General features: G+C 41.2%; 1 protein-coding gene across 1 annotated transcript in view; it reads left to right on the forward strand.

Moving 5' to 3' along the window:
* The window catches only part of LOC138761931 (high affinity cGMP-specific 3',5'-cyclic phosphodiesterase 9A), a 145031-nt gene that overhangs the window by 69213 nt on the left and 57045 nt on the right, over positions 1-18773 (forward strand). Inside the window, exon 7 of the mRNA XM_069934916.1 lies at positions 8063-8122. Within this exon, the coding sequence (XP_069791017.1) occupies positions 8063-8122 (60 nt within the window). The remainder of the gene's footprint in view (positions 1-8062; positions 8123-18773) is intronic.

Below are 18773 nucleotides of genomic sequence, written 5' to 3' on the forward strand. Positions count from 1 at the left end.
CGGAAATACTGCTCGCCTCGGCTTCGGGTGTTTCTGGAGCTCTAGTCACTTCATCAGGAGTGCTGGTAACTGCCTCTGGAACATCATCAGGTCTCTAAGTTTCAGCATCATGTATTGGCCTTTCAACCTCTTCGCTCGATGTATCTCTGGACTGGTACCTTTTTACACCTGATACATTTCTCTTATACAGGACTCCAGTCGGAGACTTGACTGTCACCATACTGCCACTTCTGGATACGACAGTATAGGGTTGATGGTAATAAGGTGTGTCTAGCTTACCACCAGTTTCATGCCTCACTAGAACATTATCTCCTGGCATGATGTCTGAGTACTTGGCTCCACGTTTCGAATCTGTGTACAGCTTTGCTGCACCTTTCTTTTCAGCATCGTGGTCCCTCATCTCCTGGTCGTCTCGGATTTCCTTAATTTCTGGCATTTTTGTGCAAATTTTTCTCCCAAAAAATGCTTCTGCAGGACTTTTTCCAGTGGTTGCATGAGGCGTTGCTCGATAGACAGCCACATAAGATAGCAATGCTTCTCGCCAATTTTGTCCTTCTGCGTGTGCAATCCTCAATCGTTTTTCAATGGACTGATTTTGTCTCTCTACTTTTCCGTTGGCTTGCGGCCATTTCGGAGTTACTTTATGATGGTGGATACCTGTGGTCCTCATGTATTCCGCAAATGTCTCTGAAATGAATTGTGGACCATTGTCAGAGTATAATGTAACAGGTAATCCATATCTTGCGAATATCTCTGCTAATGCTTGTATTGTTTTTTCAGTGGTTGTGGACTTCAACACCACATACTCATAGTATCTACTGTAGTAATCTATCACTACCATAATTAATTCACCCGTCGGTAAAGGTCCAAGAAAATCAACAGCTACGTCGATCCATGGTCCTGTCGGGAGTTGCGTACTCTGGATCGGTTCTGGCGGATTACTCCTACTTGTGATTTGACATCCGTGACAAGTTTTAACAAATTTCTCTGTGTCCTTATCACAACCTGGCCACCAAACCTTGGTCCTGAGGTTTTGCTTGGTACCAACAATACCTAGGTGTCCTTCATGCGCTAAGGATATGATCTTCGGTCTCAATCTTTGCGGTATCACCAATCTACAACCTCTTAATATACACTGTCCAATGCAACAAAGTTCGTCTCTAATGGGAATGTAAGCCTTGTGAGTACACTTGTCCCATTGTCCACTCTGTATGCATTCTCTTACTTCCATGAGTTCTGGATCACGTTCGGATTCTCTCTCGACTTCCTTCATAGTCACAGCTTTCGGTGTCGACTGAATAGCTACGAAGCGTACAAAGCTCTTTGTTTCTGTTCCCAATTCTGACTTGGATTGTGGACCACCATCCTTCACCAATCTGGTCAGCGGATCTGCAATGTCTTGGTTGCTGTGTATGGATACAGTTTCTTGGAACACTTCTTTGAGGTACAGATGATCTTTTTCCTTTTCAACTTCTCCCATAAATGTCGATCAATCACATTACTGTCACTGCCTGAGTCTACAATGACCTGCACTGTCACTCCACTAATGATCACTGGGACCTTCTCATGATATACTTCATTCAACGTAAATTGGTAACAACTCTGTTCCTCCTGGGTATCATCATCGTCACCGTCTATCTGGCGAATGGTATCTTTCTTTCCAGGATACTTTCCTTTCCCCCAGGCTTTGCCTTTGGACTTGCTCTTCTGGTCTGCATTGGACTTGCTTTTGCACTTCTTTGCAAAGTGGTCTTTACCTCCACACTTTCCGCAAACTTTGCCTTTGGCCGGGTAATATGGGTCTTTTCGAAAGTGACCTCGGTTTCCACATCGATAACACTCCACGTCCTGTGTCGACGTATATCTTGGCTGATTATGGCGATGTGAGACCCTCTTAATTTGCTGGCTTGAGTTGTCTTTCAGGGTCATGGTATGAAATTGTGCTTCAACAGCCTCTAATGCAGCTGCAATGGTTAAAGCATCGGTGAGTTCCAACTCACTCCCTCTTTCCAGTAGACGTCTTCTGAGTTTATCTGATCTACAGTGCTGTACAACTTGATCCAGTAATTGGTTGTCCAAATCAGCTGGCATGTAATTGCATCCAACAGCTAGCTGGCGTAGTCTCGTCACGTACTGAGCAATTGTCTGGCCATCTTCTTGTCTCGTTCTCCGAAACAAATGGCGTTGAAATGTAGCATTCGGTGTCACTACATAGTGTACATTTAATGCATCTACCGCTTTCCGGTACTCATCCTTTCTTCCAGTATTCAAAAGTGTCTTAAATGTTTCCCGAACTGCGGGTCCTGCGGTGAAAAGAAGTAACGCCCTTCTCTGCGCTTTTTGTTCAACCGTACCGGTATCTAGAAATAGGCCACGACTGTCGGCGTAGGATTCAAATTCTTCCAGCCATGCCTTCCACTTCACACTTACAGTGCTTGCATCACCCGTTGGGTCAAAATGAGCAATTCCACTATGTGTTAGAAAGTCACCGTCTGCCCCAGCCATGAGGAAATATTCCAGCCCCAAAAGTACTGAGTCAAAGAGAAAATTCTTATCACCTTGAAGTTCTCTGTAATCCTCTGTAATCTTGTTTAGTCTTTAATTTTCTTCAAGCTTCTTTCATCCTCGTCGCCAATGTCACATTTGTGGCCCGAAATGTGAAGTTAATAAAACATCAAACACAAGTTTTATCATGTAAACTTCTCAGAGTCTTTATTCTCCCGTTTTCTTTGTTCTCCTGCTTGTGCTCTTATCTCTCTCTCATACCACGTGACTTCCGGTACATCTCATACATATTCATTATCATGACATCTACCACGTCCCCAGCATTACTTTCCAGTGGACAATATCCACTCTAGCCTCTCTTTTGCAGGGATCACACACCCTATACACAACATCTTTCAGCTGCTCCCGCTGGGGAAGAGAATCAGGAATATCAGAGCCAGCACCATCAGGCTGAGGAACAGCTTCTTCCCATGGGCAGTAAGAATGCTGAGTGACCGTGCTCACACTAACCATCCGAGACTCTCAGATTAACAAAAGAACATCTATTTATTTGTTTGTTTATATGTATAACTACTTGTCCTGCCTGTCTATTGTTTATCTGTATGTGTGTTATGTCTGGTTGCATGTTCTGCGTCGAGGATCTGAGAATGCTATGTCATCGGGTTGTTCTTGTGCAAATCAGATGAGAATAAAGTTGACTTGAACTTGACTTAAATATTTTATTCTTTATATATACTACCCTCCATAATGTTTGGGACAAAGATACTTTTTCCTTTATTTGCCCTGTGCTCCACAGTTTTAAATTTGTAATCAAACAATTCAAATGAGATAAAAGTGCACATTCCAGATTTTATTCAAGGTTATTTTTATACATTTTGGTTTGACTATGAATAAATTATGGTACCTTTTATACATAGTTCCCCTCCCCACCCCCCACCTCATTTCAGAGCACCATAATGTTTGGAACATTTGGCTTCACAGGTGTTTGTGAGTACTCAGGTATGTTTAATTGCTTCATTGATGCATGTATAAGAGAGCTAAGCTTTTGATCATCTTTGGTGTTGGCAATTTCCATTTTTCAACGTGAGGATCAGAGTTGAGCCAATGAAAGTTAAAGAATTCATTACGGGGTTGAAAAACAAGAATAAAACAGTAGGAAACATTGCCCAAATCAACAGCTTGGAACAACATTAAGAAGAAAGAGTGTATTGTTCTATAGACATCAGGGGTACGATTTTTACAGAGTTGTGGGTGCCTGGAATGCCTTGCCTGGGATGGTGGTGGAGGCTGAAACATTAGGGGGACTTTTAAGCACATGGATGAATGAAAAATAGAGGGTTATGGGGTAGGATGGGTTTAGTACTAGGGATATATGGGACAGCACAACATTGATGGCTGAAGGCCAGTACTGTGCTGTAGTGTTCTATATTCTATGGTGAACTCAGTAATTGCAAAGGGATTGGTATTCCAAGGAATCTGGTGAGACCACATTAGAGTATTGTGTTCAGTTCTAGTCACCTCATTATTGGAAGAAGCAATGGAGATTTACATGATGTTGTCTGGATTGGAAAATAAGTCTTATGAGGCAAGGTTAGCAGAGATGGGACTTTTCTTTTTGGAATACAGAAGGATGAAAGGAGACTACAGAGATTTACAAGATTCTGAGAGGCATAGATAAGCTGGACAGCCAATGCCTTTTTCCCAGGGCAGGAATAGCAAAAACCAGGGAACATCTCTAGAAACTGAAGGGAGATAAGTTTAGGGGAGACATCAGGGGTAATTTTTTCACGTAGAGAATTGTTGGTGCCTAGAATGCCTTGCCAGGCATGGTGGTTGATGCTGAAACATTTGGGGGCACTTAAGAGACTCTTAGACAGGCACATGGATGGAAGAAAAATAGTAAAAAAATACATTCTGAAAAAAAATTACAAAAATGGATTTTCCACGGGATCTGGAGTTGTACCTTCTGGGAGATATTGGGGATGTGAATTTTAGATTGACCAAAGATCAAAATTTGTTTGTGAATATTACCTTGGTGTTAGCCAGGAAGTGTATAGCATTTTCATGGAAGTCTGACTCTCAACTAAATACCACACAATGGAAAATGGAGTTTCATTCCCCTGGAGAAATAACATACCATTTAAGGAAAAAAAAACACAATGCATGTCGTTAGAGTGTGGCAACCTTACTTGAAATACATTAGCATACATATTGATTAGCCTCCCCCCTTTGAAATAGGGGTGCAATAGCAATCCATCCTAGCAGGGAAACGAAAGCAACAAAGAAAGTGGGACATGGTGCAGGCGACGTGCTTTTTTAAGTTTTTTTCCTTTTAATTTTTTTTAGCCTTTGTTATTTCGCCCTCCTGGTTGTTTATTACCTAGGTTTTTTCCTAGGTTTCTGTAGGGGTCTATGACCCCACTGGAATTTATTTCTGTTTTTTTCAATAGGTTAACAGTTGGGGGGGGGGGTAATAAACACACTCTGTATATTGTATGAATGTTGAAAGATTATACTGTTTGAATTTTGCGAGTTTTTGAAAATCCTTTTTTTTAAAAGAAAAATAGAAGGTTACAAGGTAGCTAGGGAGGGCTTAATACTTTTTTTTTAAGGCACAACATTGAGGGCCAAAGTGCCTTCACTGTTCTATGATCTATGTTCTAAGGCCCCCACTACTGATGACAGAAGAATTCTCATCATCGTGAAGAAAAATCCCCAAACACATGTCTGACGGATCAGAAACACTCCTCAGGAGGCATGTATGGATGTGTCAATGACTACTGTCCGCAGAAGACATCATGAACAGAAATGCAGAAGCTACACTACAAGATGCAAACCACTAGTAAGCCACAGAAACAGGACGGCTGGATTACAGTTTGTCAAGATGTATTTAAAAGAAGCTGCAGAATTCAGGAAAAAGATGAGGCCAGGATTAACCTGTATCAGAGTGATTGCAAGAGAAAAATGTGGAGGCATAAAGGAACTGTTCAAGATCCAAAGATCCATGGTTTGCTTGAAACCCTAACCAAGCTGTATACAAATAACCTGAATACAACCTGAAATGTGCACTTTAATTACATGTGAATTATTTAATTACAAATTTAAAACTATGGAGCATGGGGAAAATAAAGGGAAAAAAAAGTAACCTTGTCCTAAACATTATGGAGGGCACTGTACCTCAAAAGTCTTTTGTTATTCTCTTTTAAGTTATTAGCTAGCGTAGTTTCATATTTAATCTTTTTTTGGTTGCCTTCTGTTGAATTTTAATAGCCACCCAATCCTCTGACTTCCAGCTAATTTTTGCAATACTGCATGCCCTCTTTCTTTTATGTTGTCTTTGATTTCCCTTGTCATCCATGGTTGCTTCAGCCTTCCCTCAGAATGCTTCTCCTTTGGGACAAAACAACCCTGCATCTTCCAAATTACTCCCAGAAACTCCTGCTGTTCTTCCATCAATCATCTTTGACCAGCTCATCTCTCATGCCTGTTATTTTTACTCAACTGAAATACCGACACATCCGATTTTAGCTTCACCTTCTCAAACTGCAGTGAATTCTATCATGTTGTGATCACTGACTCCGAAGGATATTTTTACCTTAAGATCCCTAATCAAATTTGGTTCATTGCACAGCATCAAATCCAGAAATGCCTTTTTTTTCTTGTCAGTTTAACCTCAAGCTGCTCTGAAAAGCATCTAATATTCTACAAATTCCTCTTTTGAGGCCTAATGTCAACCTGTTTTTCCACATCTGCTAACTATTGTGGCCCCTCATGATCATCATGGTCAAGAATATCCTGGCTGCTATTGGAAGCCTGTACGTAACTCCTAGCAGGGTCTTTTTATCCTTTCAGATTCTCAATTCCACCAACAAGGATTCTATATCTCCTGATGTTCCTTCTTGCTGAGGATTAATCGAGAGAGGCTGGATGCACTGTGTGGTGCAATTCAGTGCAAACAAAACAAGCACAAACAATGAAAAGCTATACTACAGGCTTTAATTGTCTTAAAACTTGCACGCAAAGTTCTGTATCCTTTCTGGCCCCATGTGCTCTGCTCTTGTGCAAGGGCTGGTGTGAGCTTTTATATGGGGCCGATGATTGGCAGGGAGTAGATGGAGCCAGTGTCCCAGGTAACCTCCCTGCAGGTACAATGGATTGCCCCCTGCAATAGGCAGTGCAGGAGGACGGACAGGCGCAAGCAGTCACAGACAGCACACATTTCTACAAGGAGGTGGAGGGGTGATCTAATAGAGGTACACTAAATCACAAGGTGTATAGATAATTCATAGTTGTTTTTTTCCCCCCAGATTTGGAGGAAATTGGAGGACATAGGTTTAAGCAGAGGTGAAAGACATTAAAAAGGCTTCAATTACACTTTTTTTACTCAATTGGTTAAAGGAAGGGGGAAATAGCTGCTGGAAATAGACGAAGCGGTGGCAGTGGGTACAAATGGAATATTTATAAATAATTGAGATGGGTGCAAAGATAGTAAAGATTAGGAGATAAATTAGAAAAATGCAAGCATACAGGACTAGCTTAGGTATACAATTTGGCCGGTATAGAGGTGTTGAGCCATAGGAACTACTTCTGTGCCATAAAATTCTGTTACTGCGGAGATGTACAATCCAGTGATCATTGGGGAATCAAAGGTGGAGAGGGTGAGCAAATTTAAGTTCTTGGGAGTCACAGTCACTTTCTCGGAGGATATTTACTGGACCCCATACACTAATGACATCGTGAAGAAAGCACATCAGTGCCTCTACTTTTTCAGGAGTTTGCAGAGGTTTGGTATGACACCAGAAACCCTGGAAAATTTCTACAAATGGGTGGTGGAAATTGTGCTGACTGACTGTATCACAGTTTGATATGGGGGCATCCACACCCCTGAGTGTAAAGACCTCCAAAAGGTAGTGGACACAGCCCAGGACATCACTGACAAAACCCACCCCGCTATTGAGAACATCTACTGGGAACACTATTGTCGGACAGCAGCAGGAATCCTCAAGGATCCATACCACCCAGCACATGCTCTATTCTCACTGTTGCCATCAGGAAAGAGGTATAGGTGCTACAAGACTCACACCACCAGGATCAGGAACAGCTGCTACCCCTCCACCATCAGACTCTTCAACAACAAACTCAATCAGGGACTCATTTAAGGACTCTTATTTGTGCACTTTATATTGATTTTTTTTAAAAATTCTCTCTATTGCGCAGTCAATTTGTTTATATTTATGATCTGTTTACAGTTCTTGTTTACATGCAGTACCAATAAGTGGTAATTCTGCCTCGCCTGCAGGAAAAAGAATCTCAGTTGTATGTGATGTCATGTATGTACATTGACATAAATCTGAAGCACATATTCTACTGATTGTAGGAATATTTGCTTGCTTTATTTCTTAAAAGAGAAACAAAATATTGGATAGGAATCAGGTCTCAATACTAATGAGGTACAAGAATATAACTGCTGTGGTGAAAAAATTAAAAGACAGATTACAATTAATGTTCTGATCTATGAAAAGATTAAACCATTTAAAAAATATTGTCTTCAATGCAGCAATCTGGAAGTCACAGAGGAAGTTCGTCAGTATCTGAAAACACCAACCTTTGATAACTGGTATGCATGCCCTTCATTTCTAGAAGGTTATTATTTTATTAGTGATTTTTTAAAAAATAAAATGCAAGTTACACATTTAGTACCTGGACATCCAAATGCTATTAAATGGTTGTTGCCCTTATGAAAATATTTTAATTTCCCCAGTTACAAATGTAAACTATTAAATAAAATTCTAATGAAATTATGAATTCATCACATGCAAACAGTTAAAAATGAGATTATCCTTCCAAACTGAAGGGAATACAAACTAGTTTATGCAAATTATCCTTCAAAATTAAAGTTGTCAATTTTGGAATGATCTCAATCTCTTTCATGCATAATGTACATATCTACATTTTGATGCTGAAGCAGTTTTCTAGATGCTATCTGCCCGGGATGCTGAAAAATTGAACCTTCAGCACTTGTTGAATCCCCTTTAGATTAACTTTGACTTTACAATTGTGATTAATTTTAGTGTTGTGCACTGGATTCTAATTATTTACTGTATGCATGTGGGCCCCTAAAAATTTTTTTTCTCTTTCACAACTCATTGTCGAGCTGAGAATGAAGGAATCTGATTTAATTTTCCCAGATCCTGAATAAATTACTTCATACTTCCTCATATTAGATGCCATCTGCTATTTTTGCCCATTTATTTGATCTCCCGATGTCCCATTCTAAGGTTCCCCTCTCATTATCAGTAAGTTTTCGTTCAAGTCATAATGAATGGGTAATCTTCCACTTGTCAAATTCTTTCTGATCAAAGAACATTATATTCTCTTTCACCTTTATCCCAGCCAATTACCATCTTCCAGCATTAATGACATGCAGTTACTGTCATTTTTCAAATAATCACTGGTATTTAGAACCTTATGAAACTCAATCTATATTTTTGGGGGGAGTTCAGTGGGATGATGGGTGATCTTAAAGAAATGTACAATATTTTGAGGGGACAGGATGATTCCACTGGAGGGAAACTCGTGAGGGATGGATCACAGTTACAAGAAGGATGGTGATATTAAACTGAAGTGTGATTTTCTTGCAGAAAATGGTGAATCTCTATCCCAGAGGGTGATGGCATCAAGAATTTTGTGGGCATTTAAAGAGGAAACATATATATAAAAATCTATTTATTTATTTATTTATTTATTTGAACGCTCAGGGAATTGAGAGCTACAGGGAATCTGTCCAGAAGATGAGATGAGGTCTGAGGCATAACAGCAATTAAATGGTGGGGCAGTTGGAGGGGACAAATGATCTACTCTTGCTCCTATGTTCCTGCGTTCTTATGAAATGCCTTCTGCAAATCCACAAGGACAATATCCAATGATAATGCCTTACCAAATTTCTTGTGAGGAACTTTATCAAAGATCTTCTAACATTCCATATAAATCACTCCCTTATCATCATTTTCATTCACAAAAGTTATTCTTTGCAATTTTGGATTCATTTGGAAAAATTGTTTAAAACTTGTTTTATCTTGAATACATCAAAATACAAATTATGTTACCAACTTTCCAAGGTTATTCACAATGTTCTGGGTAAGGTTTAATGAGCAGCTGATTTGAGGACAAGGAAATGTAATAAGCACACTCTGAGCATGAGAAGACAAAAGGCGTTTGTCTTTTGTTCCAAAGTGTGCTCATTTCCATTCACAACATTAAATGAGGCAATGTTTGCAGCTGGTGCATTAATAGGAAAATAACGTCATCCACTAGAAACTCTGGAATTATATGAAGTGTATTTGTGTTTTATTTTTATGTGAAATGTGCTATTAATGTGTAAATGTGATGCCCTTTATTGCGAGTTGAAAGGGACTATTCCAAAGTTCCAAGGATGAATGTAGTCTCCTTAAAATAAAAGAGCAGAGCACCAATTGTCTTGAAACAATCACAGGACAGAGCAGCACAGAGCCCAGCTTGTTGAACTGCTGCAACACAACTTCAGAGACCCAGGTTCAATGCTGGCCTTGAGTGTTGTGGTTTTATTCCACATCCAAAAACATGCAAATTGGTCAGTTAATTGGCCAGAGTAAACCGCTCTTAAAAGTGTAGGTGACAGTAGTATCTGGGGGAGGGGGGAGGAGGTTGTTGAGAATATGGGGAGAATGCAAAAATAAATTAATGTAGAATTAGTGCAAAGGATGGTTGTCATGTCTCAACCTGAAAGAACCATGGAATTATTGAATTTTGCAACATTGAAGACCATTCAGCCTGTCAAGTATATTTTGGTACTATTTGGACCAATTCTGTCAACCCCATTGTTTCAATACATGTTATTCTCCCTTAAGTGTCTAAACAATGTTTAATTCTGATTACACTCCCCTAAAGAAAACAAATCCCACTTTCCTAATTGCTTGGACTTCGACATGCAGCACAGTAGTAGGACTTTCTGGCCCATGAACCCCTGCCCCCCAAGTGCATTAATTAACCTACAATCCCTATACTTCTGTAAAGATTAAAAGGAAACCAGAGTAGACTTAGTCAATCTCAATCAATCTGGCTATTCATCCCATAGGATGATGATGGTTCCTTTTAGTCAGTCTGTGGAGTTTGATATGAGGATACCCTACTCCTCAGAAAGGATCAGCATGTGCATGAATGGATTTAGGTGAGTAGGGGATTGCACAGGTCCAGACCCACCCCCTCGACATCTCCTATGGATCCAGTGGCATGATGAGGTCCAAGATGGATGGGGGAAGCTCTGTTGCAGTGAATGGCTAGACCAAGCTTCGATGCAAGGGATGACCTTTTCACGCTTCACAGCACATGCTTGCTAGATGACCATTGACCCTACGAGTGGGTTAATCCGCCCTTTAACATGTCTCGTTTCTCAACCTGCAGGTCGGCCACCCTACCATGCGCCAGACAGTACTGAGTTACATGGTACCAGTTGCACTCCAATGAGTGACCTAACGTCACCTATAGTAAACCCACGCAGACACGAGGAGAACATATACTGACGGTGCCAAATTTGAACGCGAGTTGCTGGTGCTAAGCTAACCATGCTGCTCAAATTACTCTGATTGAAAGTTATTTTTCATCACATTCCCTTTCTACCTTTTGCCCAAACATTGAATAATTTTCTTCTGCTTTTGAACCATTCATTAATGGAAACAACTTGCCTCTGTTTAGACTTCTGAAACCAAACATTATTTTCTACTCTCAATCTTTGCAGTGAGAGGAATAAGCAGAGGAATGCTCATCTCTACAAATATAGAAGTTCTAAGGAATGAAAAAGTTGATTTTCTATAGCACCTTAATCATCCCGATGAGGATCTCTGAAGATACATTGAGTCAATGGGGTGCTTTTAAAGTGTTATCATGGAGTTACAGAACCAGAGTCATAAAGTTGAATAGCACAGCTCAACTCGCCAATGCCAACTGTTAGGCCAAGCTGCACAAATTTTGTTGGCCTGCATTAGGTCTATGTCCCTCTGCACCTTTCCTGTCCAAGTTCCTCTCCAGATGTAATTGTTTCTGCTTCTAACACCTCTGCTGGCAACTTGTTCCAGATAACCACTTCCTTCAGTGTGGGAAAAACCTGCCCTTTACATCTCCTTGAAATTTCTCTCCTCTCACCTCAAACTGGTGCCTGTAAGCTCCAATAATCTGGGGGGAAAAAAGTATTCTGACTATCTACCCATCTCTACTCATAATTTTATAAACCTCTATAAGATTACCTATCAGCCTCTGACATGTCAATAAGAACATATTAATATTATCCAATTTCCTCTTGTGTTCCATTCCATGCAATACATTTCTGCACACTTTCTAATGCAATACATCTTTACGATAATGTGGTGACCAGAACTTTATACAACATTCCATGTGCAGCCTAACCGAGATTTTGTACAGCTGAAGCATGATATCCCAATACTTGGATCCAGTGACGTATCTACTGAAATTGTGCCCCCATTAAAAAAAAATTGCACGTAAAGTTGACAGTTGAGTGATTTTCGTGCATAATTAGACTGGCACTAACCGCGACACAAAGCATGCCATCTGACATATCCTTGTAAATTTCACAAGGTGTGTTCTAATTTATTAGAAGTGAACCAGTGGATTAACTCCCAGCTGAGCTCAAGTAAGGGAAAGCCCCCTCCCCCACACTTGCTCCCCCGCCCGCTCTCTACCCCCCCTGCTCGCTCTCCCCCTCCCTGTTCACTCTCCCCCCGCTCGCTGCTCTCCCCCACCCCCGCTCGCTCACTCCCCCCTAGTCACTAATGGAACTCTGTTTTGAACCACACCACTTTGAGGTTTATTATTCCCAGTCACTAAGATATGGAATGCTCCAGGCTCTAGCCCACACTGAAGTGACACAAGCCTCCTATTTATTTCCTGTCATTCCTAGCTTAAAGTTGCAACCTCTGCTGGAAAAATGGCCATCTTCCTTACTGATGTATCTTCAATAATCACAAAAGACTGGAATTATGAAACTCTCAGGCTTTTATTAACTAAAGACTGGAATATCTGTCGACCTCATTGACTGATTGAAGCAAAGAGAAAGGGGGAGCATGCAATGGGCTATGGGAAGGATCGGTCTGAGGAGTCATGTCCAGCTGGCAGCAGCCAATCATGGCATAATAGTGGTTTACCACATCCACCCCTCCTTATGGGGTGAGAAAAAAAGAGAAGGTGAAACAACTATACATATATACATTTTACAGGTGAAGTCTATCAGGGGGTCTCTTCTGCCACAGCGAGCGACGTAGCAATGGTTGGGACTCTGACGTAGCATCCTGAGCAGCTTGTAGGTTGGCCTGTTAACAGTTTTTCAAGAGGAGCAGACAGGTGAGGTGGTAAGGGAGTGCAGTGCTGGTGCATCATTGGTGACAACAGGTACCAGGGGAAGGAGGTGGTCAGCTGCAGGTTCAGAGATCCCTAAGGTTGAAGTGGGTGGTGGTCGGCGAGGCACCTGATGGTGCCAGATCCCAGAGTGAGTTTGTGCCTTCATGCCCGTCCATGAAGGCAACATGGGCGTACTGAGGGTTAGCATGGAGGAGGCAGACCAACTCAACCAATAGGACAGTCTTAGATTGCCTGATGTGCTTATGGAGCAGGAGCAGGACCAGTCCTGGGGTGGTCAACTAGGTGAGCAGCATAGTTCCTGACACAGACTTCCGAGGGAAACCAAACATCTGTTCATGAGGTGTGTTGTTGGTAGCCATACTATTATGGGCCCAGAAAACTCCAAAACCCAGCAGCAATAGAAATTCACCAAGACAATTGGTTACTTAAACAAAAGTTGTTTTTAATTTTCTTTAAACATAAAAACAGGATCAAACTTAACTTATTACTATTAACCCAACTTAACCCCCTTCTAATTCTAAGTGCACATATATATATATATATAATGTGTATGTCAGTTCAGGAAAGTTCTTTGATTCACTCCTACTCGTCCAAGTTCACCGGTATCCTTATACTGTGCACAGAATTTAACATTTATAAATTTTCACCAAGCTCTGGTGTTTAAAAGTAATTGCTTACCACTCAGGAAGGTTCTTGTTAGTTTCAGAGAAAGATTCATTGCTCGTTAGAAACTCAAAATGATTCCTCCGATCAGCCAATTCAGTGTCTTGCCGAAGAAACTTGCCCCATCAGGGTTTTCCAAATGATAACCTTCTTCTGGAGGTCACCACAGAGTTCCTTTTTGTTTCCCTTATTTCAGGTGAAACACTCTAGCCAGCCATTTCCTCTTGTATGGACCACATGGGTTGTTTAATCCAGCTGAACTCAGAACCCATCTTCAAAATGGGGTTTCAACTTTTGTTTGGGTTTACAGCTTATTTAATCATTCTCTTGCACCTTGATGTACATGTCTGTTATAAATCTTTTAATTATTGTGTCTGTAATCACATTTTCAAAGCTGCTTCCTTCTGGTAACCTCAGCCTGCTTCCCCATTTGTCCTTCAAGTAGGTTTTCAGTTGGTGTTATGCCAACATTGTACCATGAGTTATACCATATTTGTACTTCATCTGTTCAAAAGATAATAAATTATTTCCCAAAAAACAATTTTCTATTCTTTTGATCCCTTTTTTCTCCCATTCTCTAAAGGAAAGGTTATCTATTATGAAAGGGATTAGTTGATTTTGGGTCAATAATAATTTTGGTAGTTGGTAATTTGTTTATTTCCTTTCTACATGAATCTTCCAAATGTTGAGCAGATGGTACAGTACTGGTGAATTCCTATGTTACACCAGCTTTTCATCCCACTTATAAAGTATATGTTCTGGTACCTTCTCCCCTATTTTATCTAGCTCGAACCTGGTCCAATCTGGTTTTTCCCTTTTTTGATAAAAATCTGATAGATATCTTAATTGTGCTGCTCTATAATAATTCTTAAAGTTTGGTAGCTGTAAGCCCCCTTGTTTGTACCATTCTGTTAATTTATCTCGCACTATCCTCGGTTTTCCCCCCCTTTCCATAAGAACTTCCTTATTATTTTCTTTCGCTCATTGAAGAATTCCTCTGTTAAGGGGAATTGGTAACAATTGAAATAGGTGTTGTAATAAAGATGAAAAATGGGAAAAGCTATGCTCCAGAACTATGAGAAATACAATAAACACGAGGTTACGCATGACACAATATAATTGGTTACACAGGCTATAAACCACACCCAAAAAGTTAAATAAATGGCACCCAACAGTATCAGACAGATGTTTTCGCTGTAAGAAGGAAATGGGAACAACAGTACATGCAATTTGGGCATGTGAGAAAGTGGAAAAGTTTTGGGAAGATCTAAATCAGGTATTAAATAAAATCACAAAAAGCAACATACCAAAAAATCCAGAGATCTTTCTTCTAAGTAATATAAGAAGTAAAAAACTAGGCCTCAATTTGGATGAAGCACAAAAAAGATTTATGATAGCCTTAGCTGTAGCAAAAAAATGTATAAGGTCAACCTAGAAATCAGAAGAGAGCCTGAGAGTACAGTAATGGTTAATAGAAATGAATAAATGTATTCCATTGGAAAAAATAACATATAATTTAAAAAATAACGTCATAGTATTTGAACAAATTTGGGAACCGTACATGGAACACAACAGAGAGGGCCTACCGCGGACCTCCACCCCCTAAAATGACAGAATGAGAAGAAGACAAAATGAACTGACCCAGTGTGTAAAAGTAGATGACACAATTTTCTTGTTTATTTTCATTGTGTGATGACATTGTTTAATGGGTTTATTGTATTGTATATGTTGAACGTTTAGTGGGTAGGGGAAAAAGGGGAGAAAATGACACTGTGTATATTCAAGAGGGAAATGTTTGTATATATTTTGGTTAATATGGTTCATAGTGTGAAAAATTTAAAAAAAAATTAAAAATAGGGTTTAAACAAGCTGCCAGCTTGCCATGCTGCAGAAACCATCTCGCTCGCTCGCTCGCTCGCTCGCTCGCTCGCTCACTCACTCTCTCTCTCTCTCTCTCTAATCTTTTGAGACTAAGCATCTGTTGCTTTCCAAAACAATAATCCATTACTCCACAGCATGTCCAAATAACACCTACTTGTGAAGTCTCTATAGGCACTCTTCAAAATTTTTGCAAAGGCACTCGGTGCCTGGACTGTCTGCCTTGAGCAGAGCTCTGACATTTTAAATGAAATCTATTTTGTGAAATGTTTGTTTGTGACCTACACTATGTGGTGAATGTCTGCCAAGCTGCCTGTCTCCCCTCTAGCAAGTCTTGCTGTACTAACATTGGCTGTGCATTATCTCTACTGTTAAGGACACTCCCCTTGGGTATAACAGTATATGCACCTATTGTCTTTCATTATTGTACCATGAGTTTCTGCTAATAAAAGCCATGATTATTGTTTGACCACGTCATTTTTGTCTACTTCATCAACTGGCACTTCAAGTTTATTAGCAGAAATGGATGCAGCACTCAAGCCAGAGCGGCTGATAATCGACCAGTCGGCCCTGAGGGCCAGAAAAATTTTCAACCACTGGATTGCTTGTTTCGATTACTACATGGCTCGAAACAACGTGGTCGATGAGGCGATACAGTGGGGCCACCTGAACTCTCTGCTGGGTGAGGTCCCTTTCACTGTAACGCAAGGAGCTACCACTCTGGCTATAGCTCGGGAACGTCTGACTGCTTACTATGTGGCGCCACGGAATGTGGTGCTTGCTCGACACCAGTTGCTAACTAGACGCCAGAAACCTGGGGAAAGTGATGCTACCTATGTACTGCCCCTTGACTCGCTGGCAAACTAATGTGATGTGGTCAGGGCAGTCAATGTCCAACAACACTGCAATGCCTTGAAGCTGGATGCTTTTGTCAATGGAATTGACTCCAGTTACATCCGACAGAGGCTGCTGGAGATGGAGCCCTTAACCTACAACCAGGCAATCAATCTAGCCAAAACAGTGAGAAGTGCCATGCAGTCCAGTGAAATGCTAGAAACCGAAAAGGAAATATCCAGGAGTGCTGGAACCCTGAAGGAAAGAAAAGGGCAAACCCCTGAAAAATGCTACTTCTGTGATAAGAGCTGGCACCCCAGACAGAAGTGCCTGGCTCAATTTGCTACTAGCAGCTATTGTGGGGAAATTCGGCCACTTCGCTAAAATGTGTAAGGCGAAAAGTGCTCCCACTGATAAGAAGAGAAGCACCAAGAAAATGTGTCCTAGAGCTGCAGGACTGGAAAACAACTGTGAAAAGGGGGAATCTTCAGTCGAGCAGGCTGAATCGACTTCAAGTGACGGCGAGGTGAGATCCCCTGTGATAGCTCAATTGACTGTAAAACTTGGGGGATGTTACGGACTGGAACAGTCGACTATGAAGGGGAGGTGAATGGTGAGACTCTTGATTGCCTAATAGATGTTTGGCTCTTTATTATGCTGGAGCTCTGTGCCCCCGTGTTATTGGAGTTAGATATTCAATCTCAGATGAACAGAGCAGTGTTAAATTTTGGTGGGCCACTACCCACACTTACCATCCCCCGTGCTAGTTAGTGTGGTCTGTCCGCATTAAAGATCAAAGCTCCTTCCCTTTTCAGTGATTTATCCCTGATTGCCACTAAGAGCCGTTCTTACAACAAAGAGGATCGTGAGTTTATCAAAGTTGAGACCCAGAGACTGCTTAAAGAGGGAGTAATTGAATCTAGTAAGAGTCCGTGGCGGGCCCAAGTGGTAGTCGTGAAAAATCACACTAAGAGACGAATGGTTATTGACTACAGCCAGACAATCAACCGTTACACTAACCTGGATGCCTACCCCGTGCCACGCATCAATGAAATGATTAATCAGATAGCGCAATACAAAGTGTACTCCACTATCGACCTCAAAGCAGCTTATCACCAAATCCCCATTAAGAAAAGGGAACGGCCCTATAAGGCTTTTGATGCTGATGAGGGGTTATACCAGTTTAAAAGGGTACCTTTTGGGGTCACTAATGGTGTGTGTGTTTCAGAGGGAAATGGATAAGATTGTTAGGACGTAAGAGTCAGGTACGTTTCTCTATTTGGATAACGTCACTATCTGTGGAAAACACAGCTGAGCACAACAACAACTTAAAATAATTTTTAGCAACAGCTAAAGAACTCAACCTTACATTTAATGAGGACAAATGTGTGTTCAACCTGACAGAGCTACCCATTCTGGGCTACATTGTCCGCCAAGGTGAAATTCGCCCCGACCCGGAAAGAATGGCCCCCCTTAAGAAGTTACCACCCCCAGACTCAGCAAAAGCCCTTAAAAGGTGTATGGGATTCTTTTCCTACTACTCCAAATGGGTTCGGGACTATGCCATGAAGGCATGCCCTCTGTTTGACACTAAATCTTTTCCTCCCTCTCCAATGGCCTTGAAGGCTTTCGAGAGAATTAAAACTGATATTGCCAAACCTGCACTCTCGTCCATTGATGAGGATGTCCCATTCCAAGTGGAAACTGATACCTCAGATTGTGCCTTGGGAGGATCCCTAAAATCAAAAGGGCAGACCTGTGGCATTCTTCTCCCGCACTTTATGCAGACCTGAACTTAAACATCCTGCCATTGAAAAAGAAGCCCAGGCTATTATTTAAGCTGTTCACTACTGGAGACACTTTCTAGCCGGCAGAATAGAACTCTCAATTTATAATTATGAGATCCAGTACAGACCGGGCAGGTTAAATAATCCCTCTGACGCATTGTCACGATCTGCTGCTGGTGCTCAGCTGGAGGGGCTAAAAGAGATCCATAGCTGACTATGCCATCCAGGGGTCACGAGATTCTTCCACTACATAACAGCTAACAACCTTCCTTACTCTCTGGAAGAAGTCAGGAAACTGACTAAAAGCTGTCCTGTTTGCACAGAATGCAAACCGCAATACTTCAAAGCTCTGGAGCCCACTCTCATCAAGGCAACCCAACCTTTTGAGAGGATTAGCTTAGATTTTAAAGGGCCATTACCTTCCAACAATAAAAATGTGTATTTTCTTACTATAATTGACGAATATTCCAGATTTCCCTTTGCGATACCCTGTCCTGACATCTCGTCGGCGTCTGTCATTAAGTCACTTGACAGAATTTTCAGCATTTTTGGTTTTCCCAATTGCATTCTTACCAATAGGGGCTCAGCATTCATGAGCGCTGAACTGTGGCAAGCCCTGCTACGTTAGGCGATTGCCACCGGCCGTACCACGAGCTACAACACGCAGGGCAATGGGCAGGTCGAAAGGGCTAATGCTAC

Source organism: Narcine bancroftii, chromosome 4, assembly GCF_036971445.1.
Source record: "Narcine bancroftii isolate sNarBan1 chromosome 4, sNarBan1.hap1, whole genome shotgun sequence".
NCBI lineage: Eukaryota > Metazoa > Chordata > Chondrichthyes > Torpediniformes > Narcinidae > Narcine > Narcine bancroftii.